We start from the raw sequence: 22,009 nt of genomic DNA on the forward strand, positions 1-22,009 counted from the left end.
TTTCATTGTAGATTACTCATGATTAATTGAATTTTAATCTTTTAGATATTATTTTTAATATCATGTGATTAACATAAAGCATTCATAATTAGTGGCGGATCTATAAACTAATATTTAAGAGGATTAAGACTAAAATTCTAATATTTATATAAAACTAAAATATTAATTTAGTTTTTTAAATGTGTGTAGATCTATCGGAATAATTTTATTTGTGTCAAAATTAAACACATCATCAAACTCTCTTTTGTTAGTAATTATATGAACCAAATTGTTTAACGAAATACATTTGAAAACTAAATAAATTAATGAAAGACATATTCGAAGATAAAAATAGATTAATAAAATATATATTTAACTGTTTTTATACAAAGATTGTTTAATAATTAACTAATTATAAGAACACAAAATAATTGATTATATATAACTCAAATGAATCTATAAAATTTAGAGACCGAGACACTTGTCAGTCCCCCTCTCCTTCTGTCCTTGTTCATTATTAATGAGTCAAAAAATCTGATTTTTCATTTTTAGTACTATTTCTCTTTCTAATTACATTTTTTCACCCAAAAACTCAAACCTCCTACTATATTTAAAAGATTAAATTATTTGTTTGGTAACACCAATAAACTAATTTATAATTTATTAGACTAACTTATAAACATATTTATTTAAGTGAAATGTGTTTGATAAATAAGTTTTTTTTCTTCATAAATTTATAATTTATTTTAAAATGCTATTTTAAATAATATTTAAATTTATAGCTTTCTACATTTATTTATTTATTTATTTATAATTTTATTGTTTTAATTTAATTATTTTTGTAATCTCGCGTAAAACTAAATAACTACCTTAGTCAACTCCCCCACTCTCTAGATCGCTGTTATATATATTTTTTTCTCGGTTATTATTATTTGTACGTAACTAATCCATTGGTGTGTATTTTAATCCTTGACAAAAAAGGGTAAAAAAAGTTGAACTCTCACGCTATCTGATATATCTCGTTGAATATTATTTAGATGTATTAAAATATTGGATATAGTTTAAGACTATTCTGGGCTGAACACAGAAAAATTATGTTATATAGTTTTTTTTTCCTGGCATGGTTGAAGAAATACGTGTAATAGGGATGTATTTTTAAGAACAATTGCAATTTAAGATAATTTTTTTAGAAATAAGTACTATAGTCATACTAGGATAGAGTGAGCAGTACTTTATTGTCTTTAGATTTGATTTACCGGTTTCACCTTTGCTTTATGGATAAAATAAAAGGGAATCTTCAAAGTTTTTGTATAGAAGAATTGAAGTGAAAAGTTAAAGCTATGTTTATAAAGGTGACATTAATGTGTACCAAGCTAGCATACCCAACGGAAGTTTCGATTTTCAGTCAAAAGTTGTTACGTGCACGCAGCTGAAATGTTTGAACATATATGTATGTATAAGGTGGGTAGGTATAGAAAGTTCTAAATTTCGTTTAAACAAGTGTTTATGCATGTACTTATCACAATTTTTAGGTTTGATTTATTATTCATTAACTAACTTTTATATATATACCTGTAAATTGTGGTATTTTATTATTTAAAATTGTTTAATTTAATTCATACAATGTTCATTACAATACTTTAATTTGGTTACAATATACAATTAACAAATTGATCAACACACTCCTATCTCTCATGACAAATGAAGGCTTAAAGTATCAATCAACACACCTATTTTAATCAATTTTTTTTCATCGGTAAGTCATTGCGTAAGATCTTCTAAACTAAATTAATATGCTTTGCTAAAGTTTTAATATTGCATAGTTTGGGTCAATCTCTAAAGTTTTCATGACTTATAAATAAATGATTAAAATTCACTTTTGACCATCTAAGTTTCACAATATCACAATTTAGACACTCTTATTTAGAAAATAGTAATTTTGACTCCTTAACTTTGTCTTCTTTTGTAAAAGTTAGATTCCTTTTGATTTTGACTAAATCAATGCGGATGTAAACTCATTTTAATTTGATTTAGACTCATTTTTCAAAACTTATACGTAGCATTTGATCGATAAAAATTAGATTTTATTTTGCGATTTTTTCTTGCCATTCTCTTCTATCTATCAAGAACTGATGTATATATTTTGTGTTTAATTTTAAAAGCAAAGTATTTTAAAATTTGGCATAAAGAAGATATTTAAAAAAAAAAGCCGTTATATATTATACAAGGATACATATGCCATTTTATCCAATATACATATTATTTTCTTTTAATTTAACTCATTCCAAAAAATTAAAATGTAATTTAACTTTTTATTCATTTTCTATTTACTTTATATTTCAATATTTTTTTTCTTTTATTTTCTTTTTCGATCCAAACAAAGTCTAGATGTCTTCTATTATTTTTCATTTGAGCACGTGTTAGACACGAAGCTCCAACTGGTGTCTTCAACCCACCACGCTACTTGTTTACTCCAAAAGTGTTTCCAGACAAAGGATTCATCATGTTTGCAACACTTTGGTCTCTAGTGGAGAAAGGAAGTCCATCACTAGTTCGACAGTATATATATATATATATATATATATATATTTTCGTGAAACCCATTTATGATTAAGATAAGAGAAATATATAATATGATATCAAATATAATAAGGAAAAAATATGATAGAAATACCGTAACTAATTGTTATTTTATCATGCAGAGACGGAGTAAGTGAGAGATTGACAAGCGCCGCAGTCTCCTCATATGTTTATTTGAGTTATATATAATGAATTATTTTATGATATTGTAATTAGTTAATTATTAAACGATTTTAACATAAAAATATATATTTTATTGGTCATTTTATATTTGAATATATCTCTCATAAGTTAAATTAATTTTTAAATGTGTTTTTCATGCAGTTTGTTCCATATAATTTTACCTAGAAAAAGGGGCTGATGATACATTTAATTTTGATTCTAACAAGACTACATTGACCATACTTCACACATTAAAAAAAACCAAAACTTTTAGTTTTATATAAATATTGGAGTTTTCATCATAGTTCTTTGAATATTAATTCATAGCTCAGCCACTCCTCTTATGTGTTTGATGTCCATATCTCAATCATTGAGATATATAATATATTTCATATTTAAATAACAAAATTATTTTATCTGAAATAATTTTATATTTTGTTTTAAATTATTTTATAATATTTTTAAATTTTATAAATGATTTAATATATATATACCGTAAGTGTAAAAAAATATTACACTATCAATTAATCACAATTATTAGATCTATAAAGATGTTTGATTTTGCTTATTACTACCTTTAAAATTATATTCTTAATGATTGTGATGCACCGTAAAAAAATTTACAATGACAATACGTGACAATTAAACAATTTTGTTAAATTAACAAAATCTATTAAAATGAAGTAATTTTATATTTAAATATTATCATAAAATTTTAATATATTTTTAAATTATTAGATTCTATAAATTAACAAAACCACCCTTGTGATAACATTATACAATTTTTTAAAATTAATATTTTATTTTTTAATTTCAAATTCCATTATTTTTAATTTATATTTATCATTTTATGAATGTGTATGAAATAATCAAATGTAACTGTTAACAATACGTGAAATAATCAAATAATCAAATGTATAACAATACGTGAAATAATCAAAGATTGAAGAGGATTGATAAGAGCCAATCATTGAAATGAAGGAGCATGAAAAGGAAAATTGAATTAGACCTAAAATCAACCAAATGAAGTTGTAAGAAGATATATACCCTCCAAGAACTTTCGCTAATAACCTTTCTTTCTTATTTATTGAAGATATAGGATAAGAATTAGATGCCAATTGTCCATATGAGAGTTTCATTTCATTACTATGCGTATCCTGTCTCAGGATAATTCTTTCCTCGTATATTTATGGATTATTTTAATATCACAAAAAAAATAATTGAAATAATTATTAAATATGCTTGCAGTGTAGCACTTTATTAGGCATATTTCTTTGAATTCTTATATAATAATAAAAGGAACCTTATTCTCATTCAACAACGGTGGTTGATAAAATCTGCATATTAGAATTTGATTATTTTTTTTGTAGGGTGGTCATTTAAAGATATAGACAATTAGATGTTGTAACACATTGTGTAATTCCACTATATAAGGCAGACAAATTAGTCCAAGAAAGGCACAAAAGCTACAAGAGTAAAATCTGTAGCTTCTATGCTTCTAGTCTCTATTTGTTTAACCCTATAGTATTATTAGTGTATATACTATATATATATATATATACTAGCTATTGTTAGTGGGTGGTTCAAATTGCAATTAATGCACTTAATTTGTTACTGAAAACAGCCAAGCCAAAGCACAGCACAGAAAGAGAAAGCTCTGGATCTAAAGGTAATTGAATTAAAATCTTCTAAAGTTTTTAACTAATATTTTGTAAAATAAATAGGGTCTCTTTACTTTTGAAAACATTATTTTTTATTTTTAAAATGTGTTTATTTTAACTTTGTAATAAAAAAATATATTATCCTTGTAAAAAATAATATTCTATTTTATTATTTTTGAAAATATAGATAATAATTTACTTCATAAGTTTTACATTTTTGTTATTGAATAAAATTAATATATATTTAAAATAAAATTTTAAAAAAATTGTTAAATGTTTTTGTTTAATAATTTTAAATTCTTTTTATTTAATAATTCTATTTTAAATAATTAATTGAATGTTTAGAAACGCATCGAAATATATGACATCTTATCATTGATCATCAATTCATTTTGGTCTGGTCATTATTATCAAAAAAATATGACGTCTCAACATTTTGTTTGCTTACTGCTTACACACTTCATAACAACCCATTCAACTTTAATAAATTTTAATTAAAAATAAATAATTTAAAAAAAAATAAATTTAAACTTTGATTAAAATAATAGTTAAATTTATACTTTTTTTATCTAGATTTAAATTGTCAAAGTCTCTTTACTTTAAGAACTTAGATTGGAGAATTAAGAAGAAGCAGAAGACAAAAAAAAAACATGTTCAGAGTAAATTAAATTGGGTTTCCTTATTCTATCAAATTTTAGGAATTAATCATCGTTCAAGAAAAGCCGAACCTTATCCTATTAGGCAGGGTTTGGCCCCATTAATCAAACAATATCATGTTCTATCAGTTTGCATGCACAATTTATTAATATTTTTTATTTATAAATATAACTTTTATTTAAATACTAACATAAAAATAATACAACAATTAGTTATGAGTGGGGAAATTTTCAGTTCATATTTTAAAATTAACAAAAAAATAAAAGATACATTAATTATACACATAAATATTATAGAAGTCAATAAAAAATTACTTAATTAAAAACTTAATTCTAACAATTAAATTATTTTATTTCACATACAATCAACAATTAAGAACAATGTAAGATTTACAGTCTATAATTTCATCCACATCTTCAAAAAAAATATTTACTAATATTCGTTCATATCAACTATAGATATTTTTGACATTACCAATTTAATCACGTAATAGTAAGTCATTTGTTAAATAAAAATAATATTGAATTTGGTGATAGTTTTTATAAGCTTCTTATAATTGTTGAGTTAAATAAAATGTTTCATAAAATTAAAAGTTCAATTAGTTTAAAATATAAAATGATGTAAAATGATATTCTAATTTAAAATAAATATTATGTTTAAATTATTTCAAAAATAGTAATTTTATTTTTATTATTATCAAATTTATCAATCTACTATGTATTTTGATTTATTAATCTAATTTATTTATTTTAAATTAAAGTAAATAAATAAACTATTTACTTTAAAATATTAATTATTTTAAAATTTAAATTATTTTAAAATATTTAAAATTATAATAAATAAATTATTTACTTTAAATTTATTAAAATTATATACATTATTTATAAATAAGTAATTTATTTAAATTATGATAAATAAATTATAAAGTGTGATAAATAATTTTAATTATAATAATAAAAATTAAATTAAAAGAAAAAATAATAAATTATAAGTTACTTGATTACTAAAAAACATTATAAATTATAAATAAGAAATTCATAAATGATTGATACTAAACAAAAATAAATTATAATCTACAAAATATAAACTAATTTTTTCGGCTTAACACGGAGAGCCTAAATCTTTCTTCATAATTTTATATAGTTTTTCTTGAACTTTATCCATCTCTTACAAGTTCTCGTATATTTATCTACTTACAAGATGTGTTTTTATTTTATTATATATATCACCTAATTCGAGATTTAATAGTCTTCTACATAATTGACACTAGTTCAATAATTCTCTTTAATACTATCATTCTTAATTACTCCTATCTTGTCTGGTATTTGTTTTTTCTTCGACATCTTGTCTAGTATTTTTACTCATGCATTCTTCATATCTCTACATTGACTTTATTCTCATTGAATTTTTATTATCAAACACTCCATCTCATATAAAACAACCTAAGTAAAAAATAAATTAATTCTTTTTACCCTTTTTTGTTGTATCTATTTTAAAAAATAAAATTGAAAATGATTGGTTTGACTCATCATATACCAAGTGTGAACAAATCACTTTCAAAATACTTGATGTCAAAGTGGAAGGTGGTTATGTCCAAAATATTTTCTTAATAAAATTTAACACGAATCTTTTCCCCCACACACTTATTTATACCCCCACACACCCCTCTTCATTTCAAGCACAACACAACTTCTTCCCCATTTATTTATTCTCAACTTGAAGACTTAATTTGAAACTCTAAACTTCTTTTGACTTCAAAAAAAACACTTGTTAATTTTCTCACGTTTGTATTGATTCCAAAAAAATATATAATTCTCACTTTTGTAAGCTAGGAGTGTGTATGTGTTTGTGTCACAACATGTGCCAAAAACTTTAATTTTAATTTCTTAGAAACTTCCTACTACTTCATAACTTACTACTCTTTAAATTAACATCTCTATCTAATTGAACATTAGCAAGTTAGTTAGAGTTTTTAGTCTTCACTTTGAAGCCTAAAACTTTAACTTGGATTGGTTTTTTGTTGTCATAATAAGATGACTATGGAGAAAGATAGTAACAAGAACCATCAACAACCATTTGAATTCTCCATTGATAATCTTCAACAAGGACCAGCTGGTTCCAAGTGCTTTGATGATGATGGCCGTTTAAAAAGATCAGGTAATTAATTAATCCATTAACTAATCTCTCAAATCTTGCTCTTAATTTCACTTTTATCTTATGAAACAAGTTTGTTGGCTTTTAAGTTTATTCACTCTACTATAAACAATTGAATCACTAACCCAAAAAAAATGAAACTGGTCTTTAAATAAAAATTAATTTCATATTTAAAAACTATGATTAGTATGATATTAAAATTTGAACAAAATCACATTGTGACCGTGATTTCTAATGAATTCAGACATGCACTAAAAATTGAAAAATTAGTGTTATTCACTCTTTCTGTTGTGTGGAACATAACAGGAAATACATGGACAGCAAGTGCACACATAATAACAGCAGTGATTGGTTCTGGAGTGTTATCATTGGCATGGGCCATAGCCCAACTTGGATGGGTTGCTGGCCCATCAATGATGCTTCTCTTCTCATTTGTTACTTACTACACCTCCACTCTTCTTAGTGTTTGTTACCGTTCTGGTGACCAACTCAATGGAAAGAGAAACTATACTTATACTGATGCTGTTAGAGCATATCTTGGTGGCTTTAAGGTCAAGATTTGTGGGTTTGTTCAGTATGCTAACCTTTTTGGAGTTGCCATAGGTTACACTATAGCAGCTTCCATAAGCATGATGTGAGTTTCAAAGATTCAACTTTTGTCGCTTCGATTTTTTAAATTATAAGAAAAATAAAATACAATTATTGATATTGAAATGGCAAGAATAATAGTAGAAAATACTCTTTGCATAACAAAAAATTAGTTGTATTTCAACTAAATTTAATATAGATATATGTACTTTGTTACTTATATTACTTATTTTTTGTTATGGAGCAAGTATATATATATATAATAATGTATAAATCATGATACTTGTACCAAGTGACTAAGTTGAAGTTAAATTTGAAAGGTGTGTTATTGTGAAATTGTGCTAATTGGTGATTTTGTGTTGTTTTGAAAAATTAATAGGGCAATTAAAAGGTCAAATTGTTTCCACAGCAGTGGAGGAAAAAATCCATGCCATATGAATAGCAATGTTTACATGATTTCATTTGGTATTGTGGAAATTATTTTCTCCCAAATTCCAGACTTTGATCAGTTATGGTGGCTCTCTACTCTAGCTGCTGTCATGTCCTTCACATACTCAACAATTGGTCTTGGTCTTGGTGTTGGTAAAGTTATAGGTATGATTCTATTCATATTATGTAATTAATAAATTACCTATTATTACTTTCTGCAATATTCAATAAAAGCAGTGTTTTAAAATTTCTTTTTAAACTACACATAGTTTTTGTATTTATTTTTTTAACAACTTTGTTGATTTTGACTTGAATTGGACATTTTACAGAAAACAAGGGCATTAAAGGAAGCCTAACTGGTATAACTGTTGGTACTGTGACACAAACTCAAAAGGTTTGGAGGAGCTTCCAAGCTCTTGGTAACATAGCATTTGCCTACTCCTACTCAATGATCCTGATAGAAATTCAGGTACAATTACTTTTAATAAACTTTATGAAACACATCACCTAACTATTTTTGAAGGATCAAACAACACTAACACGTAGACACTAGCAACGTAGACACTAGCAACAGTAACAAGTTGAAAAGAAAAAAAATTTAAATATAATCAATTATTTTGGACATTGAACGCATCTTCAATCTGAAATTTCGATGCTAAATAATGGTTATGTTATGAAACAGGACACAATCAAATCGCCACCATCCGAGTCGAAAACAATGAAGAAGGCTACTTTAATCAGTGTTATAGTGACAACCATTTTCTACATGCTATGTGGTTGTTTTGGATATGCAGCTTTTGGAGACTTAAGCCCTGGAAACCTTCTAACTGGTTTTGGTTTCTATAACCCTTTCTGGCTTCTTGATATAGCCAATGCTGCCATAGTCATCCACCTTGTTGGTGCTTACCAAGTTTACTGTCAACCCCTCTACTCAGTCGTCGAGAAAACTGCATCACAAAGATTCCCAGATAGCAACTTTATTAACAAAGACATTGAAATTCCAATTCCTGGTGTCATATCTCCATTAAAAATAAACCTTTTTAGATTGGTTTGGAGGTCATTTTTTGTGATCTTGACAACTATAATATCCATGCTTCTTCCATTTTTCAATGACATTGTTGGATTAATTGGAGCAATTGGATTTTGGCCACTTACTGTGTATTTTCCGGTGGAAATGTACATTGTTCAAATGAGAATACCAAAGTGGAGCACAAAATGGATATGTTTACACTTACTTAGTGCTGCTTGTCTTGTCATTTCTTTAGCATCTGCAGCAGGTTCTGTTGCTGGTGTTATTGCTGATCTTCAAGTTTATAAGCCATTTCATACTGTGTACTAATTCAGTAACATTACTACTTAGTCTTCACCTTCATCATCAAAGATTTCAATAGCAATAAAAAAAAAAACTTGAATTTCTTGGTGGTGCTCCTGGTAATTTATTGCTTACTAGCCTTGTATTTTTTTACTTTTATGTATTCTTACTTTGTAACTTGCTCTGTATTCTCAATCTCCATTGAGAAAAAAATGGAAGAAATGGCACATAAGTTTTCATATTTTGAAAATTAACATAACCACTAACAATTATTAACATTTGTGTATAAAAAACTGACTGGATAATCCAATACTCACCTCCATTTTTTGTGAGATGAGTTTCATGTTATATGACCTGACTTTTTGTTTTACTCAAACTTTTTGTTAAATTAAATGATTGGTGAAAGTGGAAGATTACTAAAAGCTGGCTATGAATTGATTATGAAAAAAAAAAATTAATGATCCTAAAAATGAAAGAAGTGCATGGGAGGGGGACCACTAGACAAATATAAACCATTGAAAGTGAAAAATGTAACATAAAATGACAAAATGAGAATCACCTTGATGTTAGACCATCTATTGCATACCACTCAACCATCTCCAAATACTATATGAATTGGTGACACACTGGGCCATGTCACCATTAATTTAAATTGGTAACAAGAACAAACATATATTACTTCAATGCTATTATGGAATAACTCTCTCTATCCCTAAATTTGTTAGACTCAATTTAAATATATTTAAAATCTAAAATAAGATATTATTATGATATGTGATTTATATTTATGTTTAGAATATTTTGTTAGGTTTGTTTTTTATTTTAAGAATTGGACGCTTTTAAATCATATTTTAGTTCTCTATATATAAAATGATAATAAAAAAATTTCTTATAAAATATATCATATATTTCGACAAATAAAAACACAAAAGATGAAGACAAATTGTTATTGGAAACAAAAAAATAGAAGTTTAAATAACATTGAAAACACAAGAAAATAATATAGAAAATTGAAGAAAAAATCACGATCATAAAAAAATACTATGTGAAAATTGTTATAATACATAGATGTCTCTCAAATGTCTCACACCCCTAATACAACCGCATTATTCTCCAAAGAGAATATCTAACTAACTAACAAAACTCTAAAACAAGAGAGAAATAAAGAGTCAGATATAAATAACTTCACTACTTCAGTCCGAATTATAATGAAAAACTAAAATTATATATGTAGCTTTGAACTCTTTATTCCTTTACAATTCCAAGCAATGCAAGAATATTTCAATTCCTTAATTTCAACCAAAACTCAACACAAACAACAACCAATGACTACATCTTTATGTATTACTTGAAATATTTTCATGTGTTAGGTGAAGATGTAGATGGACAACAAACAACCAATGACTACATGTTTATGTGCTACATGAAATATTAGCATGTGTTACATGAAGATGTTGATGAATAACAAACAACAATCAATGACTATATCTTCATCTATGATGCATAGGTATAGGTACGGTATCATATATCGATACGAGTACGAGATATGATATTTTTTAAAAAAAGGTACACGTACGTCAATGAAGAACATAATTTTTTTATATAATTTAACTAAGAGAGCTAAATGAATTGTTCTATTCACAATACAAGTTCACAATAAAAGTTTAAAAAGTCGCAAATTGTATTTGGTTACAATAATAAATAAACTCACACACAAATAATATTATATTAAAATATATAAAAATTATCAATTTCACTCACAATAAAATAATAAAGAAGAACAAAGTAGCCACAAATATGGTACGAGTATTGGTACCAAGTAAATACTTGGTACATATACTTAAAATTTCAGAAGGACTCATGTTTTATAGATTTTCATGTAGCACATGAAATAGGCTCATGTGTTACACCAAGTTATATGAAATTTTCTCTTCTCTTACATACAAATATAAATGAACAACAACCAAAGACAAAGAAGCTGAAGATGCACTCTCATTCAAGAAGTGTTGATAAGAATTACAAACAAAATAAGAAAAAAAGAAAATTGAATTTCTAACTTAAAATTCATATTAATTAGATGCATAAAAAATATTTAGTCAATAGAAAATAATATGTCTAAATATCTTTTTCAAATTTTTAGACGTCACTCTTCTTAATAAACACTTAAGAGTTTCTAAACATCCATAATTTCAAAGTTTAAAGTTGCATATACGATAAATTGTTACAATGCCAAAATGAATTATTAAAGATTTAATAGGCAAAAGAGTAATAATTTAATCAAAATTGATTTATGTAGTTAGTGGAAATGCCATCTAAATTCAAAAGTCATTAAATGTCTAAATTAACCTAACTTATGGTAGGAACAAATTATCTTGCTTAGCCGTTTATGTGTGGAAGGAGAGTGCGTTTGGTAGTGGAGTGGTTATTTGCCTATAAAAATTGTGGTAGCTTGAAAGCACCTTCAACACACATACTTAATATGGGTCAAAATATTATGAGTGTTTGTGGGTCAAAGCATAATAATGATAGAAAGTATATCTGAATTTTGACTATAAATAAGTGGGATGAAGCTTTGTATTGTATATATATATATTTTTCAGGATAAATAATTATTTAACTTGTAATGGAGGATCAAAGAAGAATTCCAAAATCCAAGGAAAAGGATTCCAGTTTGAAACACAGCAGATTCCACTACTAATCATGTGATCCTTGGACTTTTCTTTCGCCCATTTTGCAAATTGGGAATCTAGCTATTAAAATTTTGGTAGCTTCTTTTACTTTTGAAAAAAAAAAAAAAAAAACACTTTTCTATTAGCCATTTAAATATGTATTTTGGGGCTTTTGATAACATAATATTGAAAAAAGAAATCATCTAATTTTTTTTAACGGTAAAGGTTAGTAAAATTGTTAATATTATTATATCATCCACAATATAACACTCCATTTTAAATGTTTAAACAGATCGTTTCACAAGTGCACATCATTTATTTATCATTTATTTATAGTTTTTAAATATTAATATATATTAAGTATTTATTTCCTCCAACTCAATAATTGGTCACACCAACAATTTTATATCATTAGTTTCAACAATGCATTTATTTTAATACAATTTAAGTAAAGTCTACCAAAAAGAAAGAGGGGTGCTAATATTGTCCGGTCTTTTTTTTCAATGCCCTCTTTTTGAAAAAAAAATACTAAAATACCCCAATTTGAAAAAAATATACCAAAATGCCCCTTTTTTTAAAAATCAAGTAGGAAGTCGCCATTTGGAACTCGGGCTTCCTTAAGGAAGTCGCCATTCCAAATGGCGACTTGTAAGTAAAGAAAAAAAAAATGGGGCATTTTGGTATATATTTTTCAAATGGGGGTATTTTAGTATTTTTTTTTCAAAAAGAGGCCATTGAGAAAAAAAAACCAATATTGTCACTCTTCTTAATAAACACTCAATTTTGTTTTCTCCACAATGGGGTGCTCATTTAGCTTGATGCTAAACAAGGGAAACACTCCAATTATGGATGCCTTAGTATTTTATTGAGGGTGAAAATCGAATTTATAATATCTTTATCATTTTACTCTGTAAATCTCCGACTCTGTCTACACAAATAATAAATCTCATAATCTATATATGAACATAATATATTAAAACAAACCCTAAAAATAATATGTGGACACATCACATTTTTATATGTCATGTAACACTAATTTTGTCACATCATTCAATAGTATGATATGACACCTCTAAAATTCATTCATTTTTTATTCCACATTCTACTAATTCTTTGTCTATATCTCTAAAATTAAAAAAACAACAATAAAAATATAACTTTCATTACAAACTTGATTTAATTGTTAATTACTTTTTTTAATTCATTGCATATAAATACATCTAATATTTTAATTACATTTTATTAATCAAAATGTAACAATCATAAATTACCACAAAATATATAAAAATATAATAATCACATAAAAAATCAACAATCAAACTTACGCACAAACAATCTAATCAAGTTTAAATTAAAATAAATAAAAAATATTAAAACACATACATTTAAATTAGCAAATAATTGCACACACAAAAAAACCAGCAAAGAATATTTTTTTCTAAAATAAAAATATTAAATTATTCATTAAGTATTTTCAAAGTAATATACAATTTATAATTTCTTTTATTAGTGCTCGGATACATATTCTATTCTTTTAATACAAAGAAAATATTTGTCTATATAAATTGTTCATAAAAATAAAACACTCGTTTCAAAATATTAAACTTATAGATTAGATGAAGCATAAATCAAAGCATAGTTTCAATTAACAACAAAAATAATCAAAATCAAGTAGTAATTCCTTATCATTCCCAACATTATTTTGTGTTTTTTTCGTAAAAAATAATACTTTGAGTTTATTCATTATACAGTCTCCAAAAAGGATAATTAAATCAAAATATTTTTTAAAGAAATATGTGACATAACACCTCTAATTAAGAATTAATTATCGAAAGATTAAGTGGAAACGAGACATGAAACATAACATATTAAAAATAATAATTCATTCAATTAGTCAAAAAAAGAATAAAGAAATAATAGTACTCAAGATAAAAAGTAAAAATAAAATAAAATAATAATCATATAAAAACCAATGTTTACAAATATATCTCAAATTAAGGATTGCAAAATATATATTCTAGTTTTTATAGGAAGAAAATATTCTATAATGATTGAATGTTTAAAACAAAACAAAATGTATACAACCAATCACTCATTTTTTTTAATAATATTTTTAGTATGAAAATCACTCATTTTATTTAAATATTTTTAATTATGCATACATATCCTAACTCATCTTTTTTAATCATATTTTTTAGAGTGAAAATCACTCATTTTATTATACACTTTTTCATTGTTTCTATTTCATTTATTCTTTTGTTATATAATTACTAATCTTATAAACTAAGAAACTTATAAATTTAAAACATTTTTTCCCAATCAAATTGATACATTTATACACCATAAATATCACCTTCAAACTTTAAAAAAAAAATTATACTGAAATAATATTTTGCAAATTACACATGCGCAATATGCGAGTTACATTCTAGTTAACATATTAATTGGTTAGGCCAGAGACATTAGGAATAGTATTTGTAACTGTTCCATGAGCATTTTTACAAGTAGCTGAAGTTATTCCTTCTGGTTGAGCAGAGACAATATTATTTTGATCAAATAGAATGTTGAAACAATCTATCGAGGGTCCACAAACTAAGTTGATAGCAACATCACTAGCAGAAGTTCCTCTAAATCCTCTATATGTCACAAAACTCACTTCCACATTTGTAGCCTAAAAATTTGCACAAAGTTCAAAACATATATATCTATGGTATTAGTATATTACAATGTATATAAAGCCAACAAGATGTCACTTAAGTAGCAATAGTTTGATATATAAATTTAAAAAGACAATTTAAATTTTCATTAAAGACGGTTATAAAATTACTATTAGCATCATTTTATTTAATAATAATTTTAAAAAAAATTGTAAAAAATGACAATATATAATATAAATAATATAGAGTGAAATGTGTACCTCATTATCAACACCGTAATTTTGATCTATAATTATTGGATTCTTAACATTTTGAAGGATGATTTGGTCAAAAGTAATATGTTTTGCATAACCCGATCCACCCTAAAAAAAAAATTCAAATATTTGAAATTTAGAAGTAAAAGATAATTATGGGAAAATTATACTTTGTTTTTTCTTTCGTACATTTAAACCTTATTGGACAATGAATTGTAAAGTTTACCAAGATATCTACCATTTGGTTAATAATAAATGGCTAAACTTGAAAACAAATATCATAATTTTATAAGAACTTCAATTATATTTGTGCTTACCGGAACTGTCTTAATTCTAGCTCCATTTGAAGTCTCAATAAATGTGCAATTTTGTACGTAAACATCTGAAACGGTATCACGCTCTCCACTTCTACCAAGGCTACCAACACTGATTGATGTGTGCAATACATTATATGAGATTTGTAAAAAATATGAACTTTAAAAATACAAGGTTTTAATGACAAACCTTATTCCATGTCCTGGTCCACAAGTAACTCGAGTAGCATTGATAAAAGAGCAGCCACCATTGACGGCAATACAATCATCACCTATTTAGAATAAACAAAATTTAAAATAAAATTACAATTTGTTAATTATTTTAAAGACAATGATTGTTGATGTAAAAAACAATTTTTTTTTTACCTTTTTAACATTCATTTATACTAATTTTTTTTAATAATATAACATTATTTATACTAATGTTTAGTTATAATTTCTTTCCTTTTTTTAATTGATTTTTCCATTTTTTCATAACAATTTCTGTTTGAACCACACTTTTTAAATATAAATAACATAATCTTTTTTTAATTATACTTCAAAATTAAAATTTTGATAAGATAAAATAATATAAACTTTGATTACCAGATTTTATATTGGAGTCCTGTATCAAGATATTGCTAGAATCAGAAATGTCAAAGCCATCGGTGTTTGGACTAGTAGCAGGAGCATTAATAGATATATGAGAGAATGTTGCACCATTGCACATATTTACGCATACATGAGATTGTGGGCTATTAGAAATCTCCAAATTACGAACAATAAGATTATTGCATGCATGGAAAAACAACACCTGTATTGTTAGAAAATTATGTTACAACATTTCAAATGATAATTTAGAGAGGATTATTTATTAAGATTGAATAGTAGTTCTTACATTGTATAAAAGACATATTATTTTTTCAATTTTTATTTTTTTAATAAAAATTTATATCTTTAATATTATATAAAATCTATTTGTTTTCTGTTAATTATAGACATTAAAATTATTATTTTTAAATATTTTTCTCTCAACTACTTTACTCGTTATAATAAGATTATTATTTAGAAGCATATCACAAAGTAGATTTTTATTATAAACTAGAATATAATTAACTTATTTTTACACTACATATTTTATATGTTTAACAAAACATAGTAACAATTTCAAAAGTAATTATTTATAAAAATATTAAGCAAATGATTCTTGATTGAATCAATAGTTATATATGTTAATAGCAATATATATGAAATTGGCATAAATGGTCATATATAATAATAATAATAATAATAATAATAATAATAATAATAATAATAATAATAATAATAATAATAATAATAATAATAATAATAATAATAATAATAATAATAATTTATTAAAGTGTTATTTTTCATCGGCAAAGGTATATTTGCAATCCATTCACTTAACTTTTGTTTTTTCAAGTTAAATTTGGAGATATCCTTATTTTACCTTTTTTATAAGCTAAAAATTTATTAAAAAAATAAAACAGAATACCCATTTAACTTTTGAGAGTTTAACTGTTCCAAATAGATAAGGCCCAGTTTTTTATTAAAAAGAATAAAGAAAATTAATATAAGTAGATCTATAATATCAAACTAATTAAAACTTCATTTTGTTATCAAATCAATTATAAAAGAGAACAAAAATCAAAATATATAATGAACATATACCTTAGGTCGTACTGAACATCTATACACAAAATGGCATGGGTATATTAGATATATTACCTTTTTTATTTATAAATAAATGTGAAATTTGTCCCTTTTTATTATAAGCCTTATATATTTCAAATTATCTCTCATAAAAATTCTCTTATTTAACTTAATTATTTATGAAAATGATAGGTTTGTTTTCACTCTCTTGAAAGGATTGGTTAAAAGAATACAAAAATTAAAATAATAAAATTAACACATTTCTTAATATTCACGAATTAACTAGATAATTAAAAGTGATATATGAATGTTAGATAATATATAGTATATATATACATACCTGAATATTGATTTGGGCTGTACACGGACCACTAAAATTTAATTTAGTGACCATAAATGATTGTCCCGCTGGTACAACTAGTGTTGACATTCCACCTGCGTTACATGCACTATCCCATGCACTAGCAAATGCCTACAATTCATAATATATATTGTTAAGGGTCACTCAATTAGTCATAATCTATTCAAACTTAAAACTATAAGCTCTTTGTTAAACAATAATAAGTTTATCATGAAATGCACAGTTATTAAAATTAATGATTTATTTTTGACAAAAATTATATGAAAAATATATATACTTGTGAATCATCAGATGTGCCATCTCCATGTGCACCAAATTGCATTACATTAACAAGAATATTTTCGATTCCAACGTTCAACCTAATACATAGGCATGGTGAAACAATAATAAGAATCAAAATATAAGTGAAGAAGTCTTGCATGTTTGATTAGAGTGAAAAAAAGTGAAAAATTAATAGTTGCTATGATGATTAGAGAATGGAGTGGGGTTAAATAGAAACTTACATGGAATATTTTATTATGCTGATTAAGGGATTAGAAGAAAAAAGTAAACCGTTAATTTTTTTAAAGTATGTTTTAATGATTATTTAATTTTTTAGTCAAATATATCATTAATTAATTATTTTATTGTTAAGTATGATACAATTTATTCAGGTCAAATTAATATTTTATTATTTTAAATTATATTGTATGACACAACTTTAATTTTTATTATTTAGTCAACACATATTTTATTATTTTTTAAGTCAAATATGTCATTAATTAAAGTTATATCATACAATACGACTTTAATTAATTAATTTTTACATGACTGTAAAAATTCATTTTAAAATAAGCATTGACTTAATAACTTGTATGTCAGATTATTTTATAAAATAAAAATAAAAATTGTATGTATAATTATTTTATAGAAACTAAAAATTATTATTATTATTATTTTATAAAAATTAAAATTGAAATGTTGAAATTTTATAACAACTAAAAATATATATTTAAATCCATTTTTTTAACAATCTAATGATTAAAAATTAATATTAAAAAATTAAAAAATAATGGCAGTAAGAAAACTGACACATAATTCTTCTCTTCTTATTTAATGTTTAATTTCCTAGTATTTTTTTGGGGAAAACTAACACACAACCTAATTGTGGGTTTGAACTAACACTCCAAGATATCAAAAGTGAAATGTTACCACATTTTTTATCGTATGTCATCTCTACTTCTATTTGGTTTTTTTACTGAGTCAACTTACCTTATACTTCCATTATAAAAAAACTTACTTTATATTTGCTGACAGACATTAAGGAACTTTAAATGAAAAAAAATAGGTTTTGTTTTGTATAAAAAAAAAAATGCATCTTCCCTTTTGAATATAAACAATAAAAATAATCCAAGATTATTATAATGAAAGGTAATCTCATTTATTTATTTTACAAATAATTAAAGGTCTCTAAATTAATTAGCGATCAATTTAAATAAGTAGTAAATCAATAATCAATATTATACAAATAACTTAATAAAAAATATCACTAAATAATGTCTCTAAAATCGATCACTAAATCAATCTTTAAAAAATATCATTAAATTGATCTCTAAATTTAGTCACTAAATCAATCTCTAAATTCAATAACTTAATCGATCACTATTTTAAAATTTTCTAAAAAAAAAGTTATAAATCACATATTATATTTAAAAATACAAGTTTTATATAATTAATATATATATTTATATTTTACCAGAATAGGAATAGGCATATTTTTATCACAAAGTGCTTCTATTATATTTTGATAAAATCATAGATATAAAGTATACCATATCTAATATAAAGAATGATCGATGGTAAATGATATTGTTAAGACAAACTTTTAAATTAAGTTTTAATGAAAATAAATAAAAGTTAATTAAAAATGTTAATTATAATTTTAAATATTATGTTAATTTAATTTGTGTTTTTAAGTGAATTAATTCAAAGATAAGACTCAAGCAAAACAAAGAAATCAACAATAAAAGATAAAAACTGAAGAGATAATAATGGAGAACATTATGGACAAAATCTGTAAAACAAGAGAATGTTTTCCAGGACCAAGACTGATCATCACATTCCCAAGATCAATCAATCTCCACTAGTTCAAAGAAGATTTTGCCTCTGAAATTTACACTTAGGTTATCAGTACTTGACAAGGATCAAGTAGGATCCATTCTAATCAAAGAAACCATTTTTATATCAAAGAAAAAAGGTTATGAATCAAACAAGTTCAAACAAGTCTGAACCTTCTCCAACTTGATTGTCAAGAGAGTTAAACGATCTTAAAATGTACAAGACATCCAGATTAATCAGTAAGACATCCAAAATGATCAAGACTGAACCTCCAGATCGATTATCAATCTCCAGAAAGTTCAAAGACTAGAATGTCAGATTGATTATCAATCTCCAGAATTTTCAATAACATTCTGCAGAAGTTTATCATTGTTCTCCAAGATGTTTTAACATAATCAAAACTCCAAATCAAAGCAATGACATCAACAAATATATCTGAAGTATAAAGGATCATTAAACACAAGAGAAATCTGATCAAGAACAAAGAAATAAGTCAGTCTATCAGATTTAAAAAAGTATTCAAAGGCTGGAATATATTTATTCATATAGATTTGGTAAAAATTGCTAGAGCACTACCAACAACTCTTTTGACCATTATTAATTACTCTAAAACGCCTATAAAAGGAAGGTCAACGCTCAGGGAAATTGCAGAAGTTCAAGTGCTAACAAGTCTCATTAAATCATTCACATTCACATTCACATACTTGAAATTCTCATTTTCTCAAGAAAGAATTAGTTCTGGTTATATTTCAATACTTTGTTATTATTGTACTGAATTCTTTGTAAAAAATCGAATCTCAAACAAGAGTTGAGACATCTCAGATTCTATCAAAACAATCTCATCATTATTATAAAACTCAAACTATAAGAGTTTAGTATAGTTTTGATAGATTGTAAGAAATCTTATCAAGGTTGATAGGTGACCTGATTAATCTCTTTCTGGATCGAAAAAATTTAAGTTTGTAACAAATCAAGGTTGATCTGAGCTAGGTGCTGTAAAACCAAAAATGTTCTTTGTTTTGAACACTTAGTGGAAAATCTAACAGTTGTGAGGACTGAACGTAGCCCAAGTTGGGTGAACCATGATACATTCGTGTGTGATACTCTTTCTTTTATCTCCTTACTTATTAAGCTTGAATCATTTAAGTTAAAAACATAAACGAAAATTTTTGATTTTAATCTAACCAATAACGTTCTTTGTTTTCTGGTAAAAAAACCAAGAACGTTCTTCATTTTATGTTTTTTTAACCAAGATCATTCTTGATTTAAATACTTAAGTTTTTTTTCAGGAAATTTTTAAATAGGAACATTTACAATTCAAACTCATCTTCCTTGTAAATCGACATTGTTACTTCAGACATACCTTTTATGATTCAGTGGAAAGAGCAAAAATGAGTGGTAAATTACCTCATTATCGTTTAGGTTTCAATATTAGGATGTTAAAGTTAGGTTATTTGTCTGATGGGGTAGTGATTATATAGCTTGACGAATGAGGACACATATACTGTTGTAGCTAAATATCACTAGAAGAGGGGGTTGAATAGGGATTTTGCTGTTAAAAACAATTTTTAAGTGTTTTAAAAACTATCCTCTTGCAGAGGATGGCTAGCTCGAGGATGAGATTTTTAAATCGTTAGATCTAAGCTGAGTAAAAGAGTAGGAGCAGAATATGAGGGACACACACACAATTTTATACTGGTTCACCCAATGATGGCTACGTCCAGTCCTCACACCCTTGTGAGATTTCACTAACTTTCAAAACAGATCAATCCTCAACCCGAGGATGATTACAACCGTGTATTATCAAGCTTCACCAAGCTTACAATCAATTTCCAACTATTTCCTAGCTTCACTCACTAGGAAATTACAAAGTAGAATGAGAGTGATTGATACTTAATACTTTCTCAAAAGATATACAAAGATATAGTGTAGGATCAAAGAAAGTAATAAGAGAGGATGTGATTTGCTTCTTGAAAAGCTTTAAGATGCTTGATCTTTTTATGCAAGTGTGTTGTGTCTATTCCAATGGAGAGCTTGTATGCATTTTATAGAGATCCAAGCCTTTGATGACCGTTGGAGCTCATTTTCAAAGGATCCAAGGTTTTCATCAAAATTACAGAACTGCCACTCAGCTTGTTAGGCTTAGGCAAAACCATCCTCTTGCAGCATAGTCTTTGATCTTGACATGTCCTTGCTTTTTCACTTTAATCAGAGTGCAAGGCTGTTTCTGAGCTGCATTTTTCGAAGTCTTTAAGGTCTAGGTTGGCTTCATCTTTTGAGGTGATGTGGACAAGAGAGAAAAAGCCACTTTATGACATAGGACTGTCATACTCAGTCCGAGGATCAGATCTGGCAGCAACATGTGATCTTCCATTTTTGGCTTGTTTCAAGTTGCCTTTTGCTAACTTGACTTCCTTATGCATTAAAACGTGCAAGCCCATTAAATGATCAGATTTTGACATTTGCACATGCTTGATAGGTT

General features: G+C 25.5%; 2 protein-coding genes across 3 annotated transcripts; one reads left to right on the forward strand and one right to left on the reverse strand.

Annotated features, from left to right (window-relative positions):
- The first annotated feature begins 4,247 nt into the window (after window positions 1-4,247).
- On the forward strand, window positions 4,248-9,763 carry LOC101489194 (amino acid permease 3-like). Of its 2 annotated transcripts, none has more exons than XM_004498294.3 (6): window positions 4,248-4,390; window positions 7,073-7,196; window positions 7,500-7,827; window positions 8,161-8,375; window positions 8,540-8,679; window positions 8,893-9,763. In XM_004498294.3, exons 2-6 carry the CDS (start codon window positions 7,073-7,075, stop codon window positions 9,547-9,549), a joined length of 1,464 nt encoding a protein of 487 aa, XP_004498351.1. In that variant the 5' UTR covers window positions 4,248-4,390; the 3' UTR covers window positions 9,550-9,763. The 2 variants fall into 2 exon arrangements, with proteins under 2 accessions (XP_004498351.1, XP_004498350.1); XM_004498293.4 differs by having other exon boundaries at window positions 4,250-4,390; window positions 6,995-7,196.
- Window positions 9,764-14,631: 4,868 nt separating this feature from the next.
- On the reverse strand, window positions 14,632-20,939 carry LOC101515559 (probable polygalacturonase At3g15720). The gene is made up of 9 exons (XM_004498370.2): window positions 20,935-20,939; window positions 17,708-17,789; window positions 17,410-17,541; window positions 16,002-16,209; window positions 15,607-15,688; window positions 15,420-15,528; window positions 15,109-15,210; window positions 14,763-14,862; window positions 14,632-14,699 (listed from the first exon to the last, which is right to left on the reverse strand). Exons 1-9 carry the CDS (start codon window positions 20,937-20,939, stop codon window positions 14,632-14,634), a joined length of 888 nt encoding a protein of 295 aa, XP_004498427.2.
- Window positions 20,940-22,009: the final 1,070 nt, after the last annotated feature.

Source organism: Cicer arietinum, chromosome 4, assembly GCF_000331145.2.
Source record: "Cicer arietinum cultivar CDC Frontier isolate Library 1 chromosome 4, Cicar.CDCFrontier_v2.0, whole genome shotgun sequence".
NCBI lineage: Eukaryota > Viridiplantae > Streptophyta > Magnoliopsida > Fabales > Fabaceae > Cicer > Cicer arietinum.